This window comes from Callithrix jacchus, chromosome 2, assembly GCF_049354715.1.
Source record: "Callithrix jacchus isolate 240 chromosome 2, calJac240_pri, whole genome shotgun sequence".
In the NCBI taxonomy this organism is placed as follows: Eukaryota; Metazoa; Chordata; class Mammalia; order Primates; family Cebidae; genus Callithrix; species Callithrix jacchus.
In genome coordinates, this window is record NC_133503.1 from 205,704,311 (window position 1) to 205,729,415 (window position 25,105).

At 54.1% G+C, this 25,105-nt stretch overlaps 1 protein-coding gene across 3 annotated transcripts in view; it reads right to left on the reverse strand.

Moving 5' to 3' along the window:
• Positions 1-25,105, reverse strand: part of AHRR (aryl hydrocarbon receptor repressor) — a 122,242-nt gene that overhangs the window by 73,137 nt on the left and 24,000 nt on the right. For all 3 annotated transcript variants that reach the window (XM_054252363.2, XM_035291868.3, XM_054252366.2), the window contains exons 2-3: positions 18,520-18,591; positions 1,646-1,827 (exon numbers count right to left, since the gene is read on the reverse strand). In XM_054252363.2, coding sequence (XP_054108338.2) covers positions 1,646-1,827; positions 18,520-18,591 — 254 coding nt within the window. The remainder of the gene's footprint in view (positions 1-1,645; positions 1,828-18,519; positions 18,592-25,105) is intronic.

Here is a 25,105-nt window from a genome sequence, read left to right on the forward strand (position 1 = left end):
CTGAGCCCCGGCCTGGCTGGGCACAGTGGGACCTGCGCAGACGGAAATGACCTGGCCTCTCCTCCCACCTCCCAGCCAGAAGGTGAGGCTGTGCTGTGTCAGTGGGAGGATGACAGACACACCAGGTCTTCAGCTCGGGGCGAAGCCTCCCTGCCGGCTGCCCCAGCCCTTCCTGTGCTGTCCAGACACAGGGGCTGCCAAGCCCCAGCGCCCCAGCCTTGAAAAGCGTGTCCCAGAAGGCAAACCTGGGAGCCTGCCCTCGATTCCATGCTGGTGCCCACCCCACCACGCCAGACCACACCAACTGCACCACATCTTAATCCTCGTGGAAAAGCCACCATCGTGCACACATAGCAAACCCCAGGTCTCGCAGGTAAACTGAGTCCAACACCACCCAGTGGCCCTGGGCACCAGAGGCCCAGGCTGGGGATGAAGATAAATATGAAATTAATATTTTCAGCATAAAATTAGAAAACCTGGAATGTAAAACTAAAACTTGCTGTGACCTCATCACTCAGAGAAGCTCTGTTAACATTTTGTGGGATTTGATTTCACCGGGGCTGGGGCCGCCAGGACTCTGGGAAGACCCTCAGCGTGGGGCCGGCACTGGCAGGACACGGCGCATTATGCTGAGGTCACCATGGCTTTCCCTCCCGTAGCCCATGGGCCACATCCTTCCCTGGGGGTGTCTGAGGGTATGCAGGGGCCTACAGAGGCCTGGCCACTGAGAACCTCTCGCATGCCGAGACAGACACCCTCCCCGAGAGGAGGTCCCCACCCTGACTCAGAACTCAGAAGATGGGGTGCCGGGCACAACTGCCACGTGCTGCTGATGACAGGTTTTTAATTCTAAAAGTGGGGCAATCAAACTACATGTGGGCATGTCACCCATCACAGAAGCTGGAAGCAGCTTCTCTCCCACCCTCCTGCAACACAAAGGCCCCACGGTCTACACCTCGAGTTCTCTGAAGAGATCCCAGCTCCCAGGGCAGCAATAACTGGAAATCTAACGAAACGCCACACTTCCAAGGACAGGCAGGGCACACGCCTGGGGAGGCCCCACCAGAGATGCAGGAGCCCTGGAAGCCCCTCCCCACGGAGGGCAGACTCAGCAGTTACGTCTGGGGAGGGCCTGGCACAGGCAGGGGAGGCGCCCATCACCCCAGGGCAGCCCCTGAGTCCTACCTCAGCCTCCTGACCATACCCAGCCCTGCTCATCCACCAAGCTGACCCCCATTCCCTGGAGCTGGGGGCTGTGGGGAAGCCCCAGTGAGGCCCGGCAGTGGGAGGAACAGCCCTAGCCCCTCCCACAGGAGCTGGGCAGCTTCAGTGAACCCAGAACCAGAGGTGCAAACTGGCCCATCCCAGCAAAGGGGGCTGAGGCCCCACCTTGAGAGTGTCAAAGACAGCCAGGGCCAGACCCGGCCCCAGGGAAAACCCACAGCCCTGCCAGCTCCCAACCAGGGGCCAAGTCTCCAAGTGAGTCCGGGGGCAACAGGGGAAGACGGGAGTGCACATGGTGCAGCCCAGTAGACACACTCACCAGGCCACGCAGGCCACAGGAGGACCCTGTGGAGACCCAGCTGGACTCAGAGGAGACATAGCCTGACTCAGGTGAACAGGTGGGCACAGCTGAGACTCCTACCTTGGAAGAAGCTCTTCACCCGGAGGTAACTGACACTGAGGCGCAAGACAGAAAGCTTGTCCAGCTTGGAGATGATGTCAGGTGGGAAGGGCAGCAGGCTGGCCAGGTGGTCCAACTCAGCGTTGAGGCGGTCCCGGTGCCGCTTGGAGGGGTTGGACTTCTCCACCCCCAAGGCAGGCCTCCTGTGGGGAAATGGCCTGGGTCAGATGGGCTTCTCCAGCAGAACTGTACTCTGCAGTCACCTTACTAGGAGCATCTAAGCTGCCCCCAGGACAAAAGGTGGGAAGATGCCTAGAGCTCACCCACACCTCAAGACATAGACACTAAAACCCACAGCACACACCAGCAAAGTACAGCTCACCCATGCCTCAAGACATACACACTAAAACCCACAGCACATGCCAGCGAAGTACAGCTCACCCAGGCCTCAAGACCTACACAATAAAACCCATAGCACACACCAGGGAAGTACAGCTCACCCATGTCTGAAGACATACACACTAAAAACCACAGCACACACAAGGGAAGTACAGCTCACCCAGGCCTCAAGACCTACACACTAAAACCCACAGCACACACCAGGGAAATACAGCTCACCCAGGCCTCAAGACCTACACAATAAAACCCACAGCACACACCAGGGAAGTACAGCTCACCCATGTCTGAAGACATACACACTAAAACCCACAGCACACACCAGGGAAGTACAGCTCACCCACGTCTGAAGACATACACACTAAAACCCACAGCACACACAAGGGAAGTACAGCTCACTCACGCCTCAAGACCTACACACTAAAACCCACAGCACACACCAGGGAAGTACAGCTCACCCATGCCTGAAGACATACACACTAAAACCCACAGCACACACCAGGGAAGTACAGCTCACCCATGCCTGAAGACCTACACACTAAAACCCACAGCACACACCAGGGAAGTACAGCTCACCCACGTCTGAAGACATACACACTAAAACCCACAGCACACGCCAGGGAAGTACAGCTCACCCATGTCTGAAGACATACACACTAAAACCCACAGCACACACCAGGGAAGTACAGCTCACCCACGTCTGAAGACATACACACTAAAACCCACAGCACAGGCCAGGGAAGTACAGCTCACCCATGTCTGAAGACATACACACTAAAACCCACAGCACACGCCAGGGAAGTACAGCTCACCCATGTCTGAAGACATACACACTAAAACCCACAGCACACACCAGGGAAGTACAGCTCACCCACGCCTCAAGACCTACACACTAAAACCTACAGCACACGCCAGCGAAGTACAGCTCACCCATGTCTGAAGACATACACACTAAAACCCACAGCACACCCCAGGGAAGTACAGCTCACCCATGTCTGAAGACATACACACTAAAACCCACAGCACATACCAGGGAAGTACAGCTCACCCATGTCTGAAGACATACACACTAAAACCCACAGCACACCCCAGGGAAGTACAGCTCACCCATGTCTGAAGACATACACACTAAAACCCACAGCACACACCAGGGAAGTACAGCTCACCCAGGCCTCAAGACCTACACATTAAAACCCACAGCACACACCAGGGAAGTACAGCTCACCCACGCCTCAAGACCTACACACTAAAACCCACAGCACACACCAGGGAAGTACAGGTCACCTACACCTCAAGACCTACACACTAAAACCCACAGCACACACCAGGGAAGTACAGCTCACCCATGTCTGAAGACATACACACTAAAACCCACAGCACACACAAGGGAAGTACAGCTCACTCACGCCTCAAGACCTACACACTAAAACCCACAGCACACACCAGGGAAGTACAGCTCACCCACGTCTGAAGACATACACACTAAAACCCACAGCACACGCCAGGGAAGTACAGCTCACCCATGTCTGAAGACATACACACTAAAACCCACAGCACACACCAGGGAAGTACAGCTCACCCACGTCTGAAGACATACACACTAAAACCCACAGCACACGCCAGGGAAGTACAGCTCACCCATGTCTGAAGACATACACACTAAAACCCACAGCACACACCAGGGAAGTACAGCTCACCCACGCCTCAAGACCTACACACTAAAACCCACAGCACACGCCAGCGAAGTACAGCTCACCCATGTCTGAAGACATACACACTAAAACCCACAGCACACCCCAGGGAAGTACAGCTCACCCATGTCTGAAGACATACACACTAAAACCCACAGCACACACCAGGGAAGTACAGCTCACCCAGGCCTCAAGACCTACACATTAAAACCCACAGCACACACCAGGGAAGTACAGCTCACCCACGCCTCAAGACCTACACACTAAAACCCACAGCACACACCAGGGAAGTACAGGTCACCTACACCTCAAGACCTACACACTAAAACCCACAGCACACACCAGGGAAGTACAGCTCACCCATGTCTGAAGACATACACACTAAAACCCACAGCACACACAAAGGAAGTACAGCTCACTCACGCCTCAAGACCTACACACTAAAACCCACAGCACACACCAGGGAAGTACAGCTCACCCATGTCTGAAGACATACACACTAAAACCCACAGCACACACAAGGGAAGTACAGCTCACCCACACCTCAAGACCTACACACTAAAACCCACAGCACACACCAGGGAAGTACAGCTCACCCACGCCTCAAGACCTACACACTAAAACCCACAGCACACACCAGGGAAGTACAGCTCACCCACGCCTCAAGACCTACACACTAAAACCCACAGCACACACCAGGGGAGTACAGCTCACCCACACCTCAAGACCTACACACTAAAACTTACAGCACACACCAGGGAAGTACAGCTCACCCACGCCTCAAGACCTACACACTAAAACCCACAGCACACACCAGGGAAGTACAGCTCACCCACGCCTCAAGACCTACACACTAAAACCCACAGCACACACCAGGGAAGTACAGCTCACCCACACCTCAAGACCTACACACTAAACCCCACAGCACACACCAGGGAAGTACAGCTCACTCACGCCTCAAGACCTACACACTAAAACCCACAGCACACACCAGGGAAGTACAGGTCACCTACACCTCAAGACCTACACACTAAAACCCACAGCACACACCAGGGAAGTACAGGTCACCCACACCTCAAGACCTACACACTAAAACCCACAGCACACAGCAGGGAAGTACAGCTCACCCACACCTCAAGACCTACACACTAAACCCCACAGCACACACCAGGGAAGTACAGCTCACCCACGCCTCAAGACCTACACACTAAAACCCACAGCACACGCCAGGGAAGTACAGCTCACCCACGCCTCAAGACCTACACACTAAACCCCACAGCACACAGCAGGGAAGTACAGCTTGGTATCTGGAGGGGATGCAGAGAGAGGAGCACACCAGAGTGAGACCAGCAGCTCAGAGCATGGAGAGGGCACGGCCACCAGCTGTGGGATGGCAAGTTCCAGGGCTCCACTCTGGTTCCCCAAAGAGGGAGGAGGACACCAGCCGCAGGCCAGTGGGGCAAGAGTGAGTGGCGAGAACACCACCTTCGTTCAGATCCTTAGGGGACTCCTCATGTCTTAACAAAGTCTCACATATTCCAGGAACCATGAAAAGGTCCTCCTGGCATCTGTTGGGCCGTGCAGCTGCCAGGCCTGTGCCTTGAGGCCCCCAAGGCCGGTCGGAGCTTCAGTTTCTCCTCTAAATGCTGGGGCTGAAGGGAGAATACTCAGGGCCCCTCCCCCAGGGCAAAAGAGACTCGGTGCCTACCACTCTGGGGCCCCGCAAAGGGACAGTGAGGGCCGTCACTCACTCTCCTAATAAGCCACGGCAGGCCTGCTTTACCCACAAAAAGGGACCATCCTGTGGGGCTCCCAAGCCACGGAGCCCAGAGAGGGAGGGCGCTGACCCCAGTCACCCAATCTACATTAAAATGACAGGAGCTTGACGTGACCCTCTCACCTCAGAGTGACCATCCTCTATGACTGATCTATTTAACCTCACAGTGACCGTCCCCTACGGGTGACCCATTTAACCTCAGAGTGACCGTCCCCTACGGGTGACCCATTTAACCTCAGAGTGACTGCTCCCTACAGTTGACCCATTTAACCTCACAGTGACCATCTTCTACAGCTGACCCATTTAACCTCAGAGTGACCATCTTCTACAGCTGACCCATTTATCCAACAGTGTCCATCCTCTACAGATGACCCTTTTAACATCACAGTGACCATCCCCTGTGGCTGACCCGTTTAACCTCAGAGTGTCCGCCCCCTACGTATGACCCATTTAACCTCACAGTGACTGTCCTCTACAGATGACCCTTTTAACATCACAGTGACCGTCCCCTGTGGCTGACCCGTTTAACCTCAGAGTGTCCGCCCCCTACGTATGACCCATTTATCCAACAGTGACTGTCCTCTACAGATGACCCTTTTAACATCACAGTGACCGTCCCCTGTGGCTGACCCATTTAACCTCAGAGTGTCCGCCCCCTACGTATGACCCATTTAACCTCAGAGTGTCCGCCCCCTATGTATGACCCATTTATCCAACAGTGACCATCCTCTACAGATGACCCTTTTAACATCACAGTGACCGTCCCCTGTGGCTGACCCATTTAACCTCAGAGTGTCCGCCCCCTATGTATGACCCATTTATCCAACAGTGACCATCCTCTACAGATGACCCTTTTAACATCACAGTGACCGTCCCCTGTGGCTGACCCGTTTAACCTCAGAGTGTCCGCCCCCTACGTATGACCCATTTAACCTCACAGTGACTGTCCTCTACAGATGACCCTTTTAACATCACAGTGACCGTCCCCTGTGGCTGACCCATTTAACCTCAGAGTGTCCGCCCCCTATGTATGACCCATTTATCCAACAGTGACCATCCTCTACAGATGACCCTTTTAACATCACAGTGACCGTCCCCTGTGGCTGACCCGTTTAACCTCAGAGTGTCCGCCCCCTACGTATGACCCATTTAACCTCACAGTGACTGTCCTCTACAGATGACCCTTTTAACATCACAGTGACCGTCCCCTGTGGCTGACCCATTTAACCTCAGAGTGTCCGCCCCCTATGTATGACCCATTTATCCAACAGTGACCATCCTCTACAGATGACCCTTTTAACATCACAGTGACCGTCCCCTGTGGCTGACCCGTTTAACCTCAGAGTGTCCGCCCCCTACGTATGACCCATTTAACCTCACAGTGACTGTCTTCTATAGCTGACCCGTTTAACCTCACAGTGACCGTCCCCTGTGGCTGACCCGTTTAACCTCAGAGTGTCCGCCCCCTACGTATGACCCATTTAACCTCACAGTGACTGTCCTCTACAGATGACCCTTTTAACATCACAGTGACCGTCCCCTGTGGCTGACCCGTTTAACCTCAGAGTGTCCGCCCCCTACGTATGACCCATTTAACCTCACAGTGACTGTCTTCTATAGCTGACCCTTTTAACCTCACAGTGACCGTCCCCTGTGGCTGACCCATCTAACCATCATTGCACAGACACCACATCAAATGACATCTCATTCTAGATACCATTTCCACACACATTCATCCGAAAATAAAAGATGGTAGCCAGTGTGGAGTCCACTGAGGCTGCGTGGGGAGACTGAGGAGGGGCGAGTTACCGGAAGGACCACAGGAAGGAGGCCGCCTGACTTCCCTCCTGGGACCTGGGCACATACAGGAGTGAGCCTGTTGTTTCCAGGGGTTTGGGTCTCTTTTGTCAAGAAATCCCTTATTTTTCTACAGTGTTTGCACTTATGAGTGAGCTGACCGTGCACGTTGTAATGTGAAACAATGTTCTGTCAGGAACCCCGCGGCACAAACTCCATTTCTCATTGTCTAACGACCTCCGCCACATGCCAGCCCCAGAGCAGCCCGACGGCGCCAAACCCAGAGCTATTTTTTTTAGTTGATATATAATCCACATGACACAAAACTAACCATTTAAAAGTGGACAGTTCAATGACACTGATCACGGATGGAACCACGAGGTCCAGAATCCCTGATCACGGATGGAACCACGAGGTCCAGAAGCCCTGATCATGGACAGAACCACGAGGTCCAGAACCATGCAGGAGAAGCTCCAGTTCACTCCAGGGCAGAGGAGACTCCAGGAGGATTCACCAGTGCTGTCAGCACAGAAACTGGTGTGGGAGAAGCCCCAAGCCAGCTCAGTCAGAAAGAGAGGCCCCAAAATATGCAATGCCTCCGAACAAACGTAACAAAACACACCCAAACCAGAGCTGAGAAAAACTGAAAGACCTAAATACGCAGAAGGATACACCATGTTCTTGGACTGAATGATTCAATATTGTTGAGATGGTAATTCTCCCCAAAACTCATCTATAGAGTCAGTGTAATCCTAATTAAAACCCCAACGGGAATTTCTACAGAAACTGACAAGCTGATTCTAAACTTTACATGGAAATACAAAGGACGTAGAATAGATTAAAGAGGAGGGCACTGCCGGGGACTTACCGTACTGAGTTTCGGCCCTCTCTAAAGCTACAACATTAAAGATGATTTGGTTATTAGAGAAAACATAGAAATAAACGTGAATAGAAAAGAATGGTGTGAGTTTAGAAATAGACACACTGGGTTTTCTTGGGTCTTCATAAGATACTAAGGCAATTCAATAGGGAAAGGAAAATCTTGCCAATAAATGGTGCAGGGTCAACTGTATACCCATGAAAAAAATGGACGCCAGCTCAACCCTCATGTGATACCCAAAAATTAACTCAAAAAGGAGTGTAGACATCAAGGTGGTTCAACCTACTGTAAAACTTTAGAAGAAAACATGCAAAAGTCCTTCAGACCTTGGGGTAGTCACAGGACTCTTAGAACACAAAGAGACAAAAAGCTCACAAACTGGTCTTCATCAAAAGGTTTTCAAATGTCTTTTGAAAGTCAATAGTAAGAATATGAAAAAGATAAGCCTTAGACTGGAAGAAAATATTCACAAGGGTTTATATCCAGAATATGTAAAGAACTCTTACAACTCAATAATAAGATTAAAGAAGCCAATCAGAACACGGCCAATTATTTAAACAGACACCACCAGAGAAGATTCGTGGATGGTGAAGAAGAACATAGGGTACTCCCAACACCTGTCGTCACTAGGGAAATGCACATTAAAACCCTGAGGAGGTAACCACCAACACATGAGGACACTCAAACACCAAGAACCTGTTGAGCACAGCAGACCCCAGTGGAGGCGCAGAGAGACTGGGAGTTTCGGGGAGTGGGAAATGGCACGACTGTCTTGGAAAACAGTTACCAGCGCTAACTTAAACAGTCACCCAGAAACTGCACCCCTAGAGTCACCCAGCAACTCGCTGCACTCCTTTATCCAAGGGACACAAAAACATACAGACTTGTACGAAAATGTTCATGGTGGCTGTATTTGTAGTAGTCCAAGATGGAGAACAACCTGAACTTCTGCCCACGGGTAAATAAGCAGGTTTGGTCTGTCCATACAGCAGAACAGTTCACAGCAATAAAAAGGAACAAATGGCTGATGCTAGAAACACGGATGAATCCCAGGACCTTTATGCCAAACGCACACAGACCACAAAACGCTATGTGATTCCATCTGCACAAAATGCCAGGACAGGCAAACCACCTACAGTGACAGGAAGCAGATCAGAGGTTGCCAGGGGCAGAGCTAAAGGGAGGAATTATGAGGGGCCACCAAGAAGCTTGTGCAGTGTCTGGAGTTTGGTGACGGTTTCCCTGGGGTACACAAATGTCAGAACGGACCCAATGGTACACCTTCAGTGTGCAGTTCAACTGAAATACGTGTGCTTCAATTATATCCCAAAAACAGGCATTCCCATGGTTTCCACAGTGTCATGAGCCGAAGGCACTGTCCCTGTGGAAAACTCTGGGGATCCCAGAAGACGAGGAGCATCAAACAGGTTGCCAATGGCACAGGGCATTCACTCCCGGAAGAGCACTGTGGATTCAGGATCACCCGTGTCACCCCAGGGATACCGAGGCTGAGCAGGAGTCAAGGGCACCACCAAGGGGAGGGCCGTCCAGCCGGCCGCCCAGTTTCCTCCACATCAGCTGCCCCCTGCACTCAGTGTTTGTGGGGGCCTCTCAGGAGCAGGTTCTAGACCGACTCCACCTCCAATGGCACCATCCACAGCCTTTACCAGCCACCCCTTCCAGGTGAAATTTGGGGCACACACAGAGCCATCCCCCATCACCACAGAAGAGCCAGCCAGAGCAGAGCACTGGACATGACCCTCAGGGGCATCAGGGGCCACAGCTGGGATGGCCAGAGTGGAGGGGCTACAGGGTGGGTTCCCCCAACTCAAAACACGCTGGGAAACTACAGGCCAAAACACTGTTTTGATGTTCAGTAAATGCCCAGGAGCCCAGCATGTGCCGAGCAGCGCCTCTAGGAGAAAGACACGCAGCCTTCCAGAGACACCCACACACGGACACGCAGCCTCCATCGCCCTGCTGGGCGTATGCGGCGGTGGGCACATGTGTCAGTGTGAGAACACTGCATGGCTATTTAAGTCGCTCACCGCCTCTCACTGCCGCTCAGATCACAACGGGTCTTCTTTTTTCCTTACACGCTGAAAGGCTTCGAGCAGAAGTGCGTATAATTTAAGGGATGTATTTGAAGAACTAATGTGAATATTCTCCTATAAACTTGAAGCAGAGGAGCGCTTCCTAATCATGATGTCAGATTAGCCACAAAAGTCAAGATTGACAAATTTGGCTTCATACAAATACGATATTTTTTCTGCACAGCAAGGAACGTTATATGTAAAATCAAAAGTGGGGTAAAGCATTTGAAACCCTTTCAAACACTAATTTCCCCAGTTTCCAACCTCTTAGAAATCAAGAGGCACAACACATAAACAATCCAGTAGAAAAAGCAAAAGCTGTAAGCACAGTTCACAGAAGATGAGACGTAAATTGCTCTTAAACCTCACTTATGGCACAAGAATGCAAATTACCAGTATCTGAAATGCACTACATGCTGGGGCGTGGGAGGAGGCGCTGACAAGGGACTCAGACCTTAACCTTTATGCTGGGAGGTCTGGGAACAACTATTTAAATGACAAACACCTGCGCGTTGTCTGAGCAATTCCACGCCTAGGTTTTCATCCTCCCAATAAATGAGTGTAGGGGATTCGATTTGACTTCTTGCAAGCTAACAACGCATTTCCGTTTCGTGGACCCTGGAAGAAGATATGAGACCCTTGAGGTAGAGATAAAGGGCTTAGGACTCACGCTCAGCAAGCCACATGAGCTTCCGCGTGTTCAGCATTCACCCAGGTCCCCAAGTCATGTGGGGGGATGTGGAAGCGCCCTGGCTGATGCTGTGTGCACAGTGGGTTCTTCTAGCAACCAAGGAGGACTGAGCTTTATACAGGGTGAGGCTGAGGTGTGCAGGTGAAGGGCGGCCATCTCTAGGGGCCAGGGATGATGGTGCGAGGTGCATGCTGGGGGCCGGGAAGGGCTGAGAAGCTTCTATAGCTGGTTCTTCCTCCAGGAGTGGGCCATGAGACGTACATGCTCCTGTCTGTGCACTTGAGAGATTTGTATAGGTGAGAGAATTGTGTATTTGTCACAGTTCGTAAAGACAGAAAATAGCGTTGCCACACAGCTGCAAATGCAGTCCCCACGGCGGGGCAGTCTGGGGAAGAATCAGAACTAAATGTCCTGCTTTTCTTGTTCTTATTCCACTGCAAAGGCCTAGAAAGGAGTTTTGGGGCCTTTGCATTTTATGTACTGGTGTTTTGAATGGCCAGTTGAATGCTCGCCTGGTTCAAAACTCAGAAGAAAGTGTCTTCAGGCTGCCTCCCTGCCCAGAGGCAGCTGACTTTCAGTTTTCTGTGACCCCCTCAGGAGACATTTTATGAATAAACGAGTGCGTGTGCACATACGGTATTTTTTTCCATCATTTATATGCGAATCGCAGCATCTGCATCTACTACTGTCTACCCTAGAGCTCGTCAGTTCTGGGCTGTGCTGGGCTCCTCCTGAGCCCTCGTCCAGCCTCAGCTGTGGGCACGGCCCCAGGTGTGGTGTTGCGCCTGTGCTCACCGCTGGGCCAGCAGCCGCCTGGGCAGTGAGCCTGCTGCATGCTGGTGTTCAATGCACAGAGTGTGCGAGGGACAAGGTAAGGTCTCCCTGTGGGACAAGGGATCTCTCACTTACTGTTCACCAAAACAAGACACCTAAACAGGATGTAAACAATAAACAAACCCTTCCTTCCCAAGGGAGGCCCATTTCCCAGCCCCACATCCTCCAAACCCTAACCCTAACCCTAACCTTAACCCCAAATCATCCGAAACCTGACCCTAACCCTTACCCATATCCTAACCCTAACCTTAACCCTTATCTCTCCATTTCCCAGGTCTAATTCCTCCGAAACCTGACCCTGACCCCAACCCTAACCCTAACCCTTAACCCCAAATCATCCGAAACCTGACCCTAACCCTTACCCTAATCCTAACCCTAACCTTAACCCTTATCTCTCCATTTCCCAGCCCTAAAACCTCCGAACTCTGACCCTGACCTGACCCTAACCCTAACCCTAACCCTGACCCTGATCCTAGCCCTAACCCTAACCCTAACCCAAGGGAGGCCTTATCTCCCCATTTCCCAGCACCAAATCCTCCGAACCCTGACCCTAACCCTAACCCTTCCTTCCCAAGGGAGGCCTTATCTCCCCATTTCCTAGCCCCAAATCCTCCGAACCCTGACGGTGACCCTAACCCTAACCCTAACCCTCCGAACCCTGACCCTGACCCTAACCCTAACCCTAACCCTAACCCTCCGAACCCTGACCCTGACCCTGACCCTAACCCTAACCCTGACCCTAACCCTAACCCTAACCCTAACCCTGACCCTAACCCTAACCCTGAGCCTGACTCTAACCCCGACCCTAACCCTAACCCTAACCCTGACCCTAACCCTAACCCTGAGCCTGACCCTAACCCTGACCCTAACCCTGACCCTGACCCTGACCCTAACCCTGACCCTGACCCTGACCCTAACCCTGAGCCTGACTCTAACCCTGACCCTAACCCTAACCCTAAACCTGACCCTGACCCTAACTCTAACCCTGACCCTGACCCTAACCCTGACCCTGACCCTGACCCTAACCCTAACCCTGACCCTGACCCTAACCCTAACCCTGAGCCTGACTCTAACCCTGACCCCGACCCTAACCCTGACCCCGACCCTAACCCTGACCCTAACCTTGACCCTACAGTGCTTGTAGGCACTATGACCACACACTAAGGCCCAGCATTTGACCCATCAGGGGCCCAACATCAGCATCACAGCAGGTAACGGCAGTGAGGCGTTGCTGTGAATTTGCACAGAATCCAACAGCCCCAGCAGCCGGGAACATCATAACACACACTGCCTCACATACACACCCTACACACACCACACACACACACACACGCCATATACACACAACCTCACACACACTCAGCTTCACACACACACACAACCAGGAACATTATCCAACACATGCAGCCTTACACACACACTATACACAGCCTCACACACCACACACACAGCCTCATGCACACACACACCCCACACATACACACACACAGCCAGGGTTATCATCTGACACACACAGCCTCACACACGCACTACACACACACCCTCACACACACACAACCTCACACACACTACACACACCCTCACACACACCACACACACACAGCCTCACACGCACACCACACAGCCTCACACACACACTACACACACACCCTCACACACATACCACACACACAGCCTCACACACACACCACACACAAAAGCCTCAAACACACAGCCTCATACATGCATCACACACACACCTCCCCCCACACACAGCCAGGGACATCTGATAGTTTCACACACACAGCCTCACACACACACACAGCTGGGGACATCTGACAGCTCCCACACACAACCCCCACACACAGCGCCCCCCCACAGCCTCACACACCTCGCCCACACACACAGCTGGGGACATCATCTGACACACAGCCCCCACACAGTCTCCCCCCAAAGCCCCCCCACAGCCTCACACACAGCCTCACACACCATACACACACACACACACACAGCTGGGGACATCTTCTGACACACACGACCTCCCCCATGCACAGGCTCCCACACATACAACCCCCCCACAGCCTTACTGCTGCACAGCCTCCCCACTCAGCCCCTCCACACAGCCTCACATACGCACACATACATGCACACAGCCTCACACTCAGCCCCCCAGAGCCTCACACATGCATGCACCCACATGCACACAGCCTCACACACATGATACACATACATACACACTGCCTCACACCCAGCCCCCACAGCCTCACACACACCTGCATGCACACACACACAGCCTCATAAACAGCCTCACACACAGCACCCACCCACACACAGCCCCCCATAGCCCTCCATACACACAGCCTTACAGACACCAGCACTCACACATAGCCTCACACACATACACACCCAGCTTTGCACATCTGCACACACACTCAGTCTCACACACCTGTACACACACCCACACCACCAGGACACTCACAGTCACACACCTGTGCACACATGCACAGTCACACACACCTGCACAGTCACACACACACCTGCACAGTCACACACACACCTGCAGTCACACACACTTCACACACCCACACACAGTCACACACCCATAGTCTGACACTTGCACAGCCTCACAAACCTGCAGTCTCACACACCCACACACAGTCGCCCAGTCACACACATCTGCACAGTCTCACAGTCACACACACCTGCACACAGTCTCACACACCATCTCACCTGCACACACATCTCACACACCTGCATACAGTCTCACAGTCACATACCCACATGCAGTCTCACACACCCGCATGCAGTCTCACACCCAGTCACACACCCAGTCTCACACACCCACACAGTCTCACACACCCACACACATGCAGTCTCACACACCTGTACACAGTCACACACCCACAGTCTCACACCCAGTCACACACTTCCATGCAGTCTCACAGTCTCACACACACCCAGTCTCACACACCTGCACACACACCCATAGTCTCATACACCTGCACAGTCTCACCCACACGCACACAGGCTCATACACCCACAGTCTCACATACCCAGTCTCACACACCCACACACAATCTCACAGTCTCACACACCTACACAGTCACAGTCTCACACACAGTCACACACTTGCACACACCCACACACGCATGTCTCACACCTGCAGTCTCACACACACAGCCTTACACACACACCCAGTCTCACATGCTCACACACCTGTAGTCACACACCTGCAGTCTCACACACATTCACACACACCTGCAGTCACACAACCACACACAAACCTGCAGTCTCAGTCACACACCTGCATAGTCTCACATACATGCAGTCTCACCTGCACACACTGCACACACCCGCAGTCTCACACAGCCTCACACCTGTACCCACACCCAGTCTCACACACCTGCAGTCTCACAGTCACACCCAGTCACAGTCTCACACACCTGCACACTGCCTCACACACTTGCACAGTCTCACACACCCATAGTCACACTCACACACCTGCACACTGCCTCACACACTTGCACAGTCTCACACACCCATAGTCACACCCACACACACACCTGTACAGTCTCTGTCTCATACCCACACACACCTGCAGTCTCACACACTTGCAGTCACACATCTGCAGTCTGTCACACACCCAGTCACACACCTGTAGTCTCAAGCCTGCACACACCTGCAGTCTCACAGTCACACCCAGTCTCACACACCTGCACAGTCTCACACACTTGCAGAGTCACACACCTGCAGTGTCACACACCCAGTCACACACCCATAGTCTCACGCCTGCACACACCTGCAGTCTCACAGACAGCTCACACACCCGCAGTCTCACACACCTACACAGTCACACACCCATAGTCTCACACACCCACACACACCTGCACAGTCTCTCACAGTCCCACACCCATGCACACACACCCAGTCTCACACACTTGCAGTCACACCCGCAGTCTCAGTCTCACACACCCACATAGTCACACACCCATATAATCTCACACCCACACACACACCTACACACACACCCAGTCTCACCTTCAGTCTCACAGTCTCACACCCACACACACACCCAGTCTCACATACACCTGCAGTCACAGTCTCACACACCCAGTCTCACCTGAAGTCACACACCTGCAATCTCACAGTCACACACACCTGCAGTCTGTCTCACACTTGCACACACACCCAGTCTCACACCCAGTCTCAGTCACACACACCCAGTCTTGCACATAGTCTCACACACCCACACACACACCTGCATCTCACACAACTGCAGTCATACACCCACAGTCACACGGGGGTGTGACACAGTCTCACACACCCACACACACCCAGTCTCACACACCTGCACACAGTCACACACCCGCAGTCTCACACACCTGTACGGTCTCACACCCGCACACACAACCGGTCACACACCAGTCTCACCTGCACAGTCTCCCACACCCACACAGTCACATACACTATCTCACACACCCAGTCCACACACACCTGCAGTCTCACACACCTGCACACACAATCACAGTCATGCAGTCTGTCTCACACACCCACACACAGTCACACATCTGCAGTCACACACTCGTAGTCTCACACCTGTACACACCTGCAGTCTCACACACCCAGTCACACACACCTGCACACAGTCACACACACCCACACACAGTCACACACACCCGCACCGTCTCACACACCTGCAGTCACAGACACCCGCAGTCACATACAGCCAGTCTCACATACCCACACACACTCGCAGTCACATCCACAGTCTCACACACCTGCACACACACCCGCACACAGTCACACTGTCTCACACCTGTACAGCCTCACACCCACACACACCCAGTCAGACACCCAGTCTCACACACACCGACACCGTCTCACACACCTGCACACAGTCCCACACACCGCAGTCATATACAGCTGCAGTCGCACACCCGCAGTCACACACTCATAGTCAGACTCACACACCTGCAGTCACACACACCTGCAGTCTCACACTCAGTCTCACACCCGCACAAACACCTGCACACACACACGCACACACACACCCACAGATTCTCACACCGGCACACAGTCACACACACTGTCTCACACACCCGTACAGTCACACTCACAGTCACACACCTGCACACAGTCACACACACCCAGTCACACACCCACAGTCACACACCTGCAGTCTCACACACACACACCTGCAGTCTCACACACCCAGTCACACACACAGCCTCACACATCTGCAGTCACACACACCGTCTCACACACCCATACAGTCACACCCGCAGTCACACACCTGCACAGTCACACACACACCATCACACACCCACAGTCACACCCACAGTCACACACCTGCAGTCTCACACACACATACACCCGCAGTCACACCCACACACACCTGCAGTCTGTCAGTCTCACACCCACGCAGTCTCACCCACACACACAGTCACACACACTGAGTCACACACAGCCTCGCACACCCATACACACACCTGCAGTCTCACACACCCAGTCACACACACAGCCTCACACATCCAGTCACACACACCGTCTCACACACCCATACAGTCACACCCGCAGTCACACACCTGCAGTCACACACACCATCACACACCCACAGTCACACCCAGTCACACACCTGAAGTCTCACACACACATACACCCGCAGTCACACCCACACACACCTGCAGTCTGTCAGTCTCACACCCACGCAGTCTCACCCACACACAGTCACACACACCAAGTCTCACACACAGCCTCACACACCCATACACACCTGCAGTCTCACACACCCAGTCTCACACACCCATAGTCACACACCCACACACACCTGCAGTCTCTCAGTCTCACACCCACGCATTCACCCACAGTCTCACGCACCTGCAGTCACACACAGTCTCACACACCCATCACACCTGCAGTCACACACCTGCAGTCACACACCCAGTCACACACCCAGTCACACCCAGTCACACACCTGCAGTCTCACACACCTGCACACACCCAGTCTCACACACAGCCTCACACACCCATACACACACCCGCAGTCTCACACACCCAGTCTCACACACCGTCTCACACCCACACACACCTGCAGTCTCACACACCCAGTCTCACAGCCTCACACACCCATACACACACCCACAGTCTCACACACCTAGTCTCACACACCCATAGTCTCACACCCACACACACCTGCAGTCTGTCACACAGTCACACCCATGCAGTCACACACCGTCTCACACACAGCCTCGCACACCCATACACCTGCAGTCTCACACACCCAGTCTCACACACCCATAGTCTCACACAGCCACACACACCTGCAGTCTCACACACCCAGTCTCACACACCCAGTCTCACACACCCACACACCTGCAGTCTCTCAGTCTCACACCCACGCATTCACCCACAGTCTCACACAGTCTCACACACCCGCACACACCTGCAGTCTCACACACCCAGTCTCACACACCCACACACACCTGCAGTCTCTCACACAGTCTCACACCCACGCATTCACCCACACACAGTCTCACACACAGTCTCACACACCCGCACACACGACTGTGCCGCACCCTCCGTCCCAGCAGGTGGCGGTCTCGCCTGCAGAGCCTGGGAAGCCGCCACGGCCCACGGCCCGGCCCCCGCCCCCGCCGCCCGCCTCGCGCGCGCTGTTCCTACGTCTGCGTTTCCAGGCGGACCCCGGGCCCCCTTTTCCGGGGCGAAGTGACCCGCACAGGCGGAGCAGATACGTTACCGTTTCTGCAGGGGCCTCCTCCGCTTGCGGCCGGCGTACGTGCACTCCCCCGGCGGGATCATCGTCCTCGGCCTGGAAGACAGGGGCACCCGGGTCACCGGAACGCGCCACATGCGCCCCGTTCCCGCCGCGACGCCCCGGCCTCAGCGCGGTCCTGGCACCCCCACAGCCGCGCCTCCTCCTCCTCGTGGGACCCCCTGGCCCGGGACCCTTGCTCTCCAGCCCCCTGGCGGAGAACCCACCGTGGCCGGGTCACCCCTGGGCCTCCCCTCGGTGGCAGGCAGGTCCCAGCCTCCCCCAGAGAAGCGCCATGACGGGAGGCCGAGGTCCTCACCAGATGCCATCCAGGAAGCCACACACGGGCGAGGCGCGACCAAGGCCTGGGCAGCCTGCGGGTCATCACCCCGGGTCCCGTGTTCCCGTCACCCCAAGAAGGCATGTGGGGTCCCGTGTTCCCGTCATCCCCGAGAAGGCATGTGGGGTCCCACGTTCCCGTCATCCCCGAGAAGGCATGTGGGGTCCCACGTTCCCGTCACTCCGAGAAGGCATGTGGGGTCCCGTGTTCCCGTCATCCCCGAGAAGGCATGTGGGGTCCCGTGTTCCCGTCATCCCCGAGAAGGCATGTGGGGTCCCGTGTTCCCGTCATCCCCGAGAAGGTATGTGGGGTCCCGTGTTCCCGTCATCCCCGAGAAGGTATGTGGGGTCCCGTGTTCCCGTCATCCCCGAGAAGGCATGTGGGGTCCCGTGTTCCCGTCATCCCCGAGAAGGCATGTGGGGTCCCGTGTTCCCGTCATCCCCGAGAAGGTATGTGGGTCCCACATTCCCGTCACTCCGAGAAGGCATGTGGGGTCCCGCGTTCCCGTCACTCCGAGAAGGCATGTGGGGTCCCGTGTTCCCATCATCCCCGAGAAGGTATGTGGGGTCCCGTGTTCCCGTCATCCCCGAGAAGGTATGTGGGGTCCCGTGTTCCCGTCATCCCCGAGAAGGTATGTGGGTCCCGTGTTCCCGTCATCCCCGAGAAGGTATGTGGGGTCCCGTGTTCCCGTCACTCCGAGAAGGCATGTGGGTCCCGTGTTCCCGTCATCCCCGAGAAGGTATGTGGGTCCCGTGTTCCCGTCATCCCCGAGAAGGTATGTGGGGTCCCGTGTTCCCGTCACTCCGAGAAGGCATGTGGGTCCCGTGTTCCCGTCATCCCCGAGAAGGCATGTGGGGTCCCGTGTTCCCGTCATCCCCGAGAAGGTATGTGGGTCCCGTGTTCCCGTCACTCCGAGAAGGCATGTGGGGTCCCGTGTTCCCATCATCCCCGAGAAGGTATGTGGGGTCCCGTGTTCCCATCACCCCGAGAAGGCATGTGGGGTCCCGTGTTCCCGTCATCCCCGAGAAGGTATGTGGGGTCCCGTGTTCCCGTCACCACGAGAAGGCATGTGGGGTCCCGTGTTCCCGTCATCCCCGAGAAGGCATGTGGGGTCCCGTGTTCCCGTCATCCCCGAGAAGGCATGTGGGGTCCCGTGTTCCCGTCATCCCTGAGAAGGTATGTGGGTCCCGTGTTCCCATCATCCCTGAGAAGGCATGTGGGTCCCGTGTTCCCGTCACCCCGAGAAGGCATGTGGGGTCCCGTGTTCCCGTCATCCCCGAGAAGGTATGTGGGGTCCCGCGTTCCCATCATCCCCGAGAAGGTATGTGGGGTCCCGTGTTCCCATCATCCCTGAGAAGGCATGTGGGTCCCACATTCCCGTCACTCCGAGAAGGCATGTGGGGTCCCGTGTTCCCGTCATCCCCGAGAAGGTATGTGGGGTCCCACGTTCCCGTCATCCCCGAGAAGGCATGTGGGGTCCCACGTTCCCGTCACTCCGAGAAGGTATGTGGGGTCCCGTGTTCCCGTCATCCCCGAGAAGGCATGTGGGGTCCCACGTTCCCGTCATCCCCGAGAAGGCATGTGGGGTCCCACGTTCCCGTCACTCCGAGAAGGCATGTGGGGTCCCACGTTCCCGTCACTCCGAGAAGGTATGTGGGGTCCCGTGTTCCCGTCATCCCCGAGAAGGTATGTGGGTCCCACATTCCCGTCACTCCGAGAAGGCATGTGGGGTCCCGTGTTCCCGTCATCCCCGAGAAGGCATGTGGGGTCCCACGTTCCCGTCACTCCGAGAAGGCATGTGGGGTCCCACGTTCCCGTCACTCCGAGAAGGTATGTGGGGTCCCGTGTTCCCGTCATCCCCGAGAAGGTATGTGGGTCCCACATTCCCGTCACTCCGAGAAGGCATGTGGGGTCCCGTGTTCCCGTCACTCCGAGAAGGCATGTGGGGTCCCGTGTTCCCGTCACTCCGAGAAGGTATGTGGGGTCCCGTGTTCCCGTCATCCCCGAGAAGGTATGTGGGGTCCCGTGTTCCCGTCATCCCCGAGAAGGTATGTGGGTCCCACATTCCCGTCACTCCGAGAAGGCATGTGGGGTCCCGTGTTCCCATCACCCCGAGAAGGCATGTGGGGTCCCGTGTTCCCATCATCCCCGAGAAGGCATGTGGGGTCCCGCGTTCCCGTCACTCCGAGAAGGCATGTGGGGTCCCGCGTTCCCATCATCCCTGAGAAGGTATGTGGGGTCCCGTGTTCCCGTCACCACGAGAAGGCATGTGGGGTCCCACGTTCCCGTCACTCCGAGAAGGCATGTGGGGTCCCACGTTCCCGTCACTCCGAGAAGGCATGTGCGGTCCCACGTTCCCGTCACTCCGAGAAGGCATGTGGGGTCCCGTGTTCCCGTCATCCCCGAGAAGGTATGTGGGGTCCCGTGTTCCCGTCATCCCCGAGAAGGCATGTGGGGTCCCGTGTTCCCGTCATCCCCGAGAAGGTATGTGGGGTCCCGTGTTCCCGTCATCCCCGAGAAGGCATGTGGGGTCCCGTGTTCCCGTCATCCCCGAGAAGGTATGTGGGGTCCCGTGTTCCCATCATCCCTGAGAAGGCATGTGGGTCCCGTGTTCCCGTCACCCCGAGAAGGTATGTGGGGTCCCGTGTTCCCGTCATCCCCGAGAAGGTATGTGGGGTCCCGTGTTCCCGTCATCCCCGAGAAGGCATGTGGGGTCCCACGTTCCCGTCACTCCGAGAAGGCATGTGGGGTCCCGTGTTTCCGTCATCCCTGAAAAGGCATGTGGGGTCCCGCGTTCCCATCATCCCCGAGAAGGTATGTGGGGTCCCGTGTTCCCATCATCCCTGAGAAGGCATGTGGGTCCCGTGTTCCCGTCACCCCGAGAAGGTATGTGGGGTCCCGTGTTCCCATCATCCCTGAGAAGGCATGTGGGGTCCCGTGTTCCCGTCACTCCGAGAAGGCATGTGGGTCCCGTGTTCCCGTCACCCCGAGAAGGTATGTGGGGTCCCGTGTTCCCGTCATCCCCGAGAAGGCATGTGGGGTCCCACGTTCCCGTCACTCCGAGAAGGCATGTGGGGTCCCGTGTTCCTGTCATCCCTGAAAAGGCATGTGGGGTCCCGTGTTTCCGTCATCCCTGAAAAGGCATGTGGGGTCCCGCGTTCCTGTCATCCCTGAGAAGGTATGTGGGGTCCCGTGTTCCCGTCACTCTGAGAAGGCATGTGGGGTCCCGTGTTCCTGTCATCCCTGAGAAGGCATGTGGGGTCCCGTGTTCCTGTCACCCTGAGAAGGTATGTGAGGTCCCATGTTCCTGCCATCCCCAAGAGGGTACATGAGGTCCTGTGTTCCTGTCACCCCTCAGAGGGTATGTGGGGTTCCGTGTTCCCTCCATCCTTGAGAAGGTAGGCTGGGTCCCATGTTCCTGTAACCCCCAGGAGGGTACGTGAGGTCCCGTATTCACATCACCCCCTAGAGGGTACGTGAGATCCCATGTTCCCACTATCCCTCAGAGTGTATGTGGGGTCCCGTGTTCTCATCACCCCTAGATGGTACTCAGGGTCACCCCGAGAGGGTACACAAGAGGGTATGCGGGGTCCCATGTTCCCGTCACCCTCAAGACAGTACGTGAGGTCCATGTTCCCAACACTGCCAAGAGGGTATGCAAGGTCCCCTGTTCCTGTCACCCCCAGAGGGTACGTGAGGTCCTGTGTTCCCATCACTCCCAAGAGGGTACGCAGGGTCCTGTGTTCTCATCACCCCCAATAGGGTACATGCGGTCCCCTGTTTCCATCACCCCTGAGAGGATACGTGAGGTTGCATGTTCCTATCACCCACAAGAGGGTATGCGAAGTCCTGTGCTCTGGTCACCCCTGAGAGGGTACACAGGGTACTGTGTTCCTGTCACCCCCAAGAGGGTATGAGGTCCCATGTTCCCGTCATCCCCAAGAGGGTATATGGGGTCCTGTGTACCTGTCACCCTGGGAAGGTATGCAGGGTCCCGCGTTCCCAGCACCCCCGAGAGGGTACATGAGGTCTCATGTTCCTTACACCCCAATGAGGGTATCCAGGGTCCCATGTTCCTGTCACCCCAAGAGGACACACGGGACACGGGACCCTGTCACCCCTGAGAGTGCATGGCAGCAGCATAATCTCCCCTCTGGTGTGATCTCCCTGTGGCGTTTGTGACAGGTCTTCTTCTCATCCCTGCCCTTGATGGCCTTGAGCTTTGGCCAACAGGCTTTCTCTTTGCTTATAAAATTCTGCTCGTCTCTACAATCCTGGGATTCCACTTAAGTCACTAGCTCACAGCACCCTGAGTCCAGCTGACTACACCCACCAGCTGCCAGCAACAGTGCTGGATGCAGGCATGCACCTCCCAGCAGGGCCCTGGGGAGCAGTCCAGTATCTATGCCCAGGCTGGTCAGCTCACCTGTCATTCACCTCAGAGAGGGCATCACCCTTCTTGTCACAGAATCTTGATTTTTCCATGCAATAGGGCAGCTGAGCACTCACAAACATCCTGCAGACCTGTGTGCAGTAACCATCCCATGCCAGGCTCTGGGCCAAAAGCCTTGGGGAGGAAGTTAGGGAGCCCTCAGCTGTGTGAGGCTGTGTGCAGCCTGGAAGAGGAGGCAAACACACAATATCCACCTTGTGTGGAAAGTGCCATAAAAATGTCAGAAATGTGTCATGGATCCACTTTGAATATAAAGTAAATTGATAGAAGATATACCGTGCAAACATTAATCAAAGGAAGCAACTGTGAGTCCCAGACAAAGGAGACTTCAGAACCAGGAATATCACCAGAGGCAGAAAAGTACGGTCAGTTTTCCAAGAAGCTCTGACAACCCTAAATGTGAATGTACCTAGCAGGGGAGCTTCAAAATACATGAAGCGAAAACTAATGAAACCAAAAGGATAATTCACGGGAGACATTAACATTCCTATCTCAGTAATCAATAGAACAAGTAAATAAAATCAGTAAGGATCGAGAATATCCCAACAAGAACAGACCTGAATTAATGGAAACATATAAAATGCTCCATCCGAAACAGTTCTGTACCTTAGCATTCTTGCACATGTAACATTCACCAAGATAGACCATATTCTGGGACTTAAAACGATCCTTAACAATTTTTTTAAAACACAGAAATCATACAAAGTGTGTCATCTGACATAATGCAATTAAACTATAAAAATATCTAGAAATTTTCCAAATATTTGGAAAGCAACTCGCTTTTAAATAAGCATAGATCAAAGAGGAAGTCACAAAGACATTTAAAAATATTCTGAACTAAACAAAAATGAAAATACACACATATAAAACTTTGTGGGAGGCAGTTAACCAGTACTTTGATGGAAACTGATAGCATTAAATGCTTCTATTTGAGAAAATAAAAGGTCTAAAATAAGTAATCTAAACTTCTAACTTAAGTAGACGAGAAGATAAACCCAAACTGAGCAGAAGGATAGAAATAATAAAAATAAGTCAATAAGACATAAAATCACAAAATAAAACATAAAACAAAAATAAAGCAAAATTGGTGGGGTGCAGTGGCTCACCCCTGTAATCCCAGCTACTCTGGAGGTTGAGGCAAGAGAATTGCTTGAGCCCAGGAGACAGATTGCAGTGAGCCAAGATCACACCACTGTACTCCAGCATAGGTGACGGAGGGAAACCAGAAAGGAAAGAAAGAAAGCAAGAGAGAAAGAAGGAAGGAAGGAGGGAGGGAGGGAGGGAGGGAAGAAGGAAAGGAGGGAGGGAGAAAGGGAGAGAAAGGGAGGGAGGGAGGAAAGGAGGGAGGGAAGAAGGGAAGGAGGGAAGGAAGGAGGGAGGGAGGGAGAGAGAAAGAAAGAAAGGAAAAGAAAGAGATAGATTAAACCAAAAGTTGGTTCTTTGAAAAAAATCAACAAAATATTGATAAACCTCTAGCCATACTGATCAAGAACCAGAGAAGACACAAATTGCCAATATCAGGAATGAAAGAGAGGACATCACTACAGATTCCACAGGCATTAAAAGAAAAGTTATAGAGCTGGGTGCAGAGGCTCACGTCTATAATCCCTGCGCTTTGGGAGGCTGAGGCGGGAGGATCAACCGAGGTCAGGAGTTTGAGACCAGCCTGGCCAACGTGGTGAAACCCCACCCAAATTGTTTCACTGGCATATCTACCAATGTGAAGAAACAATACCAATTCTCTGCAATCCATGGCAAAAAATCAAAGAAAAAATGTT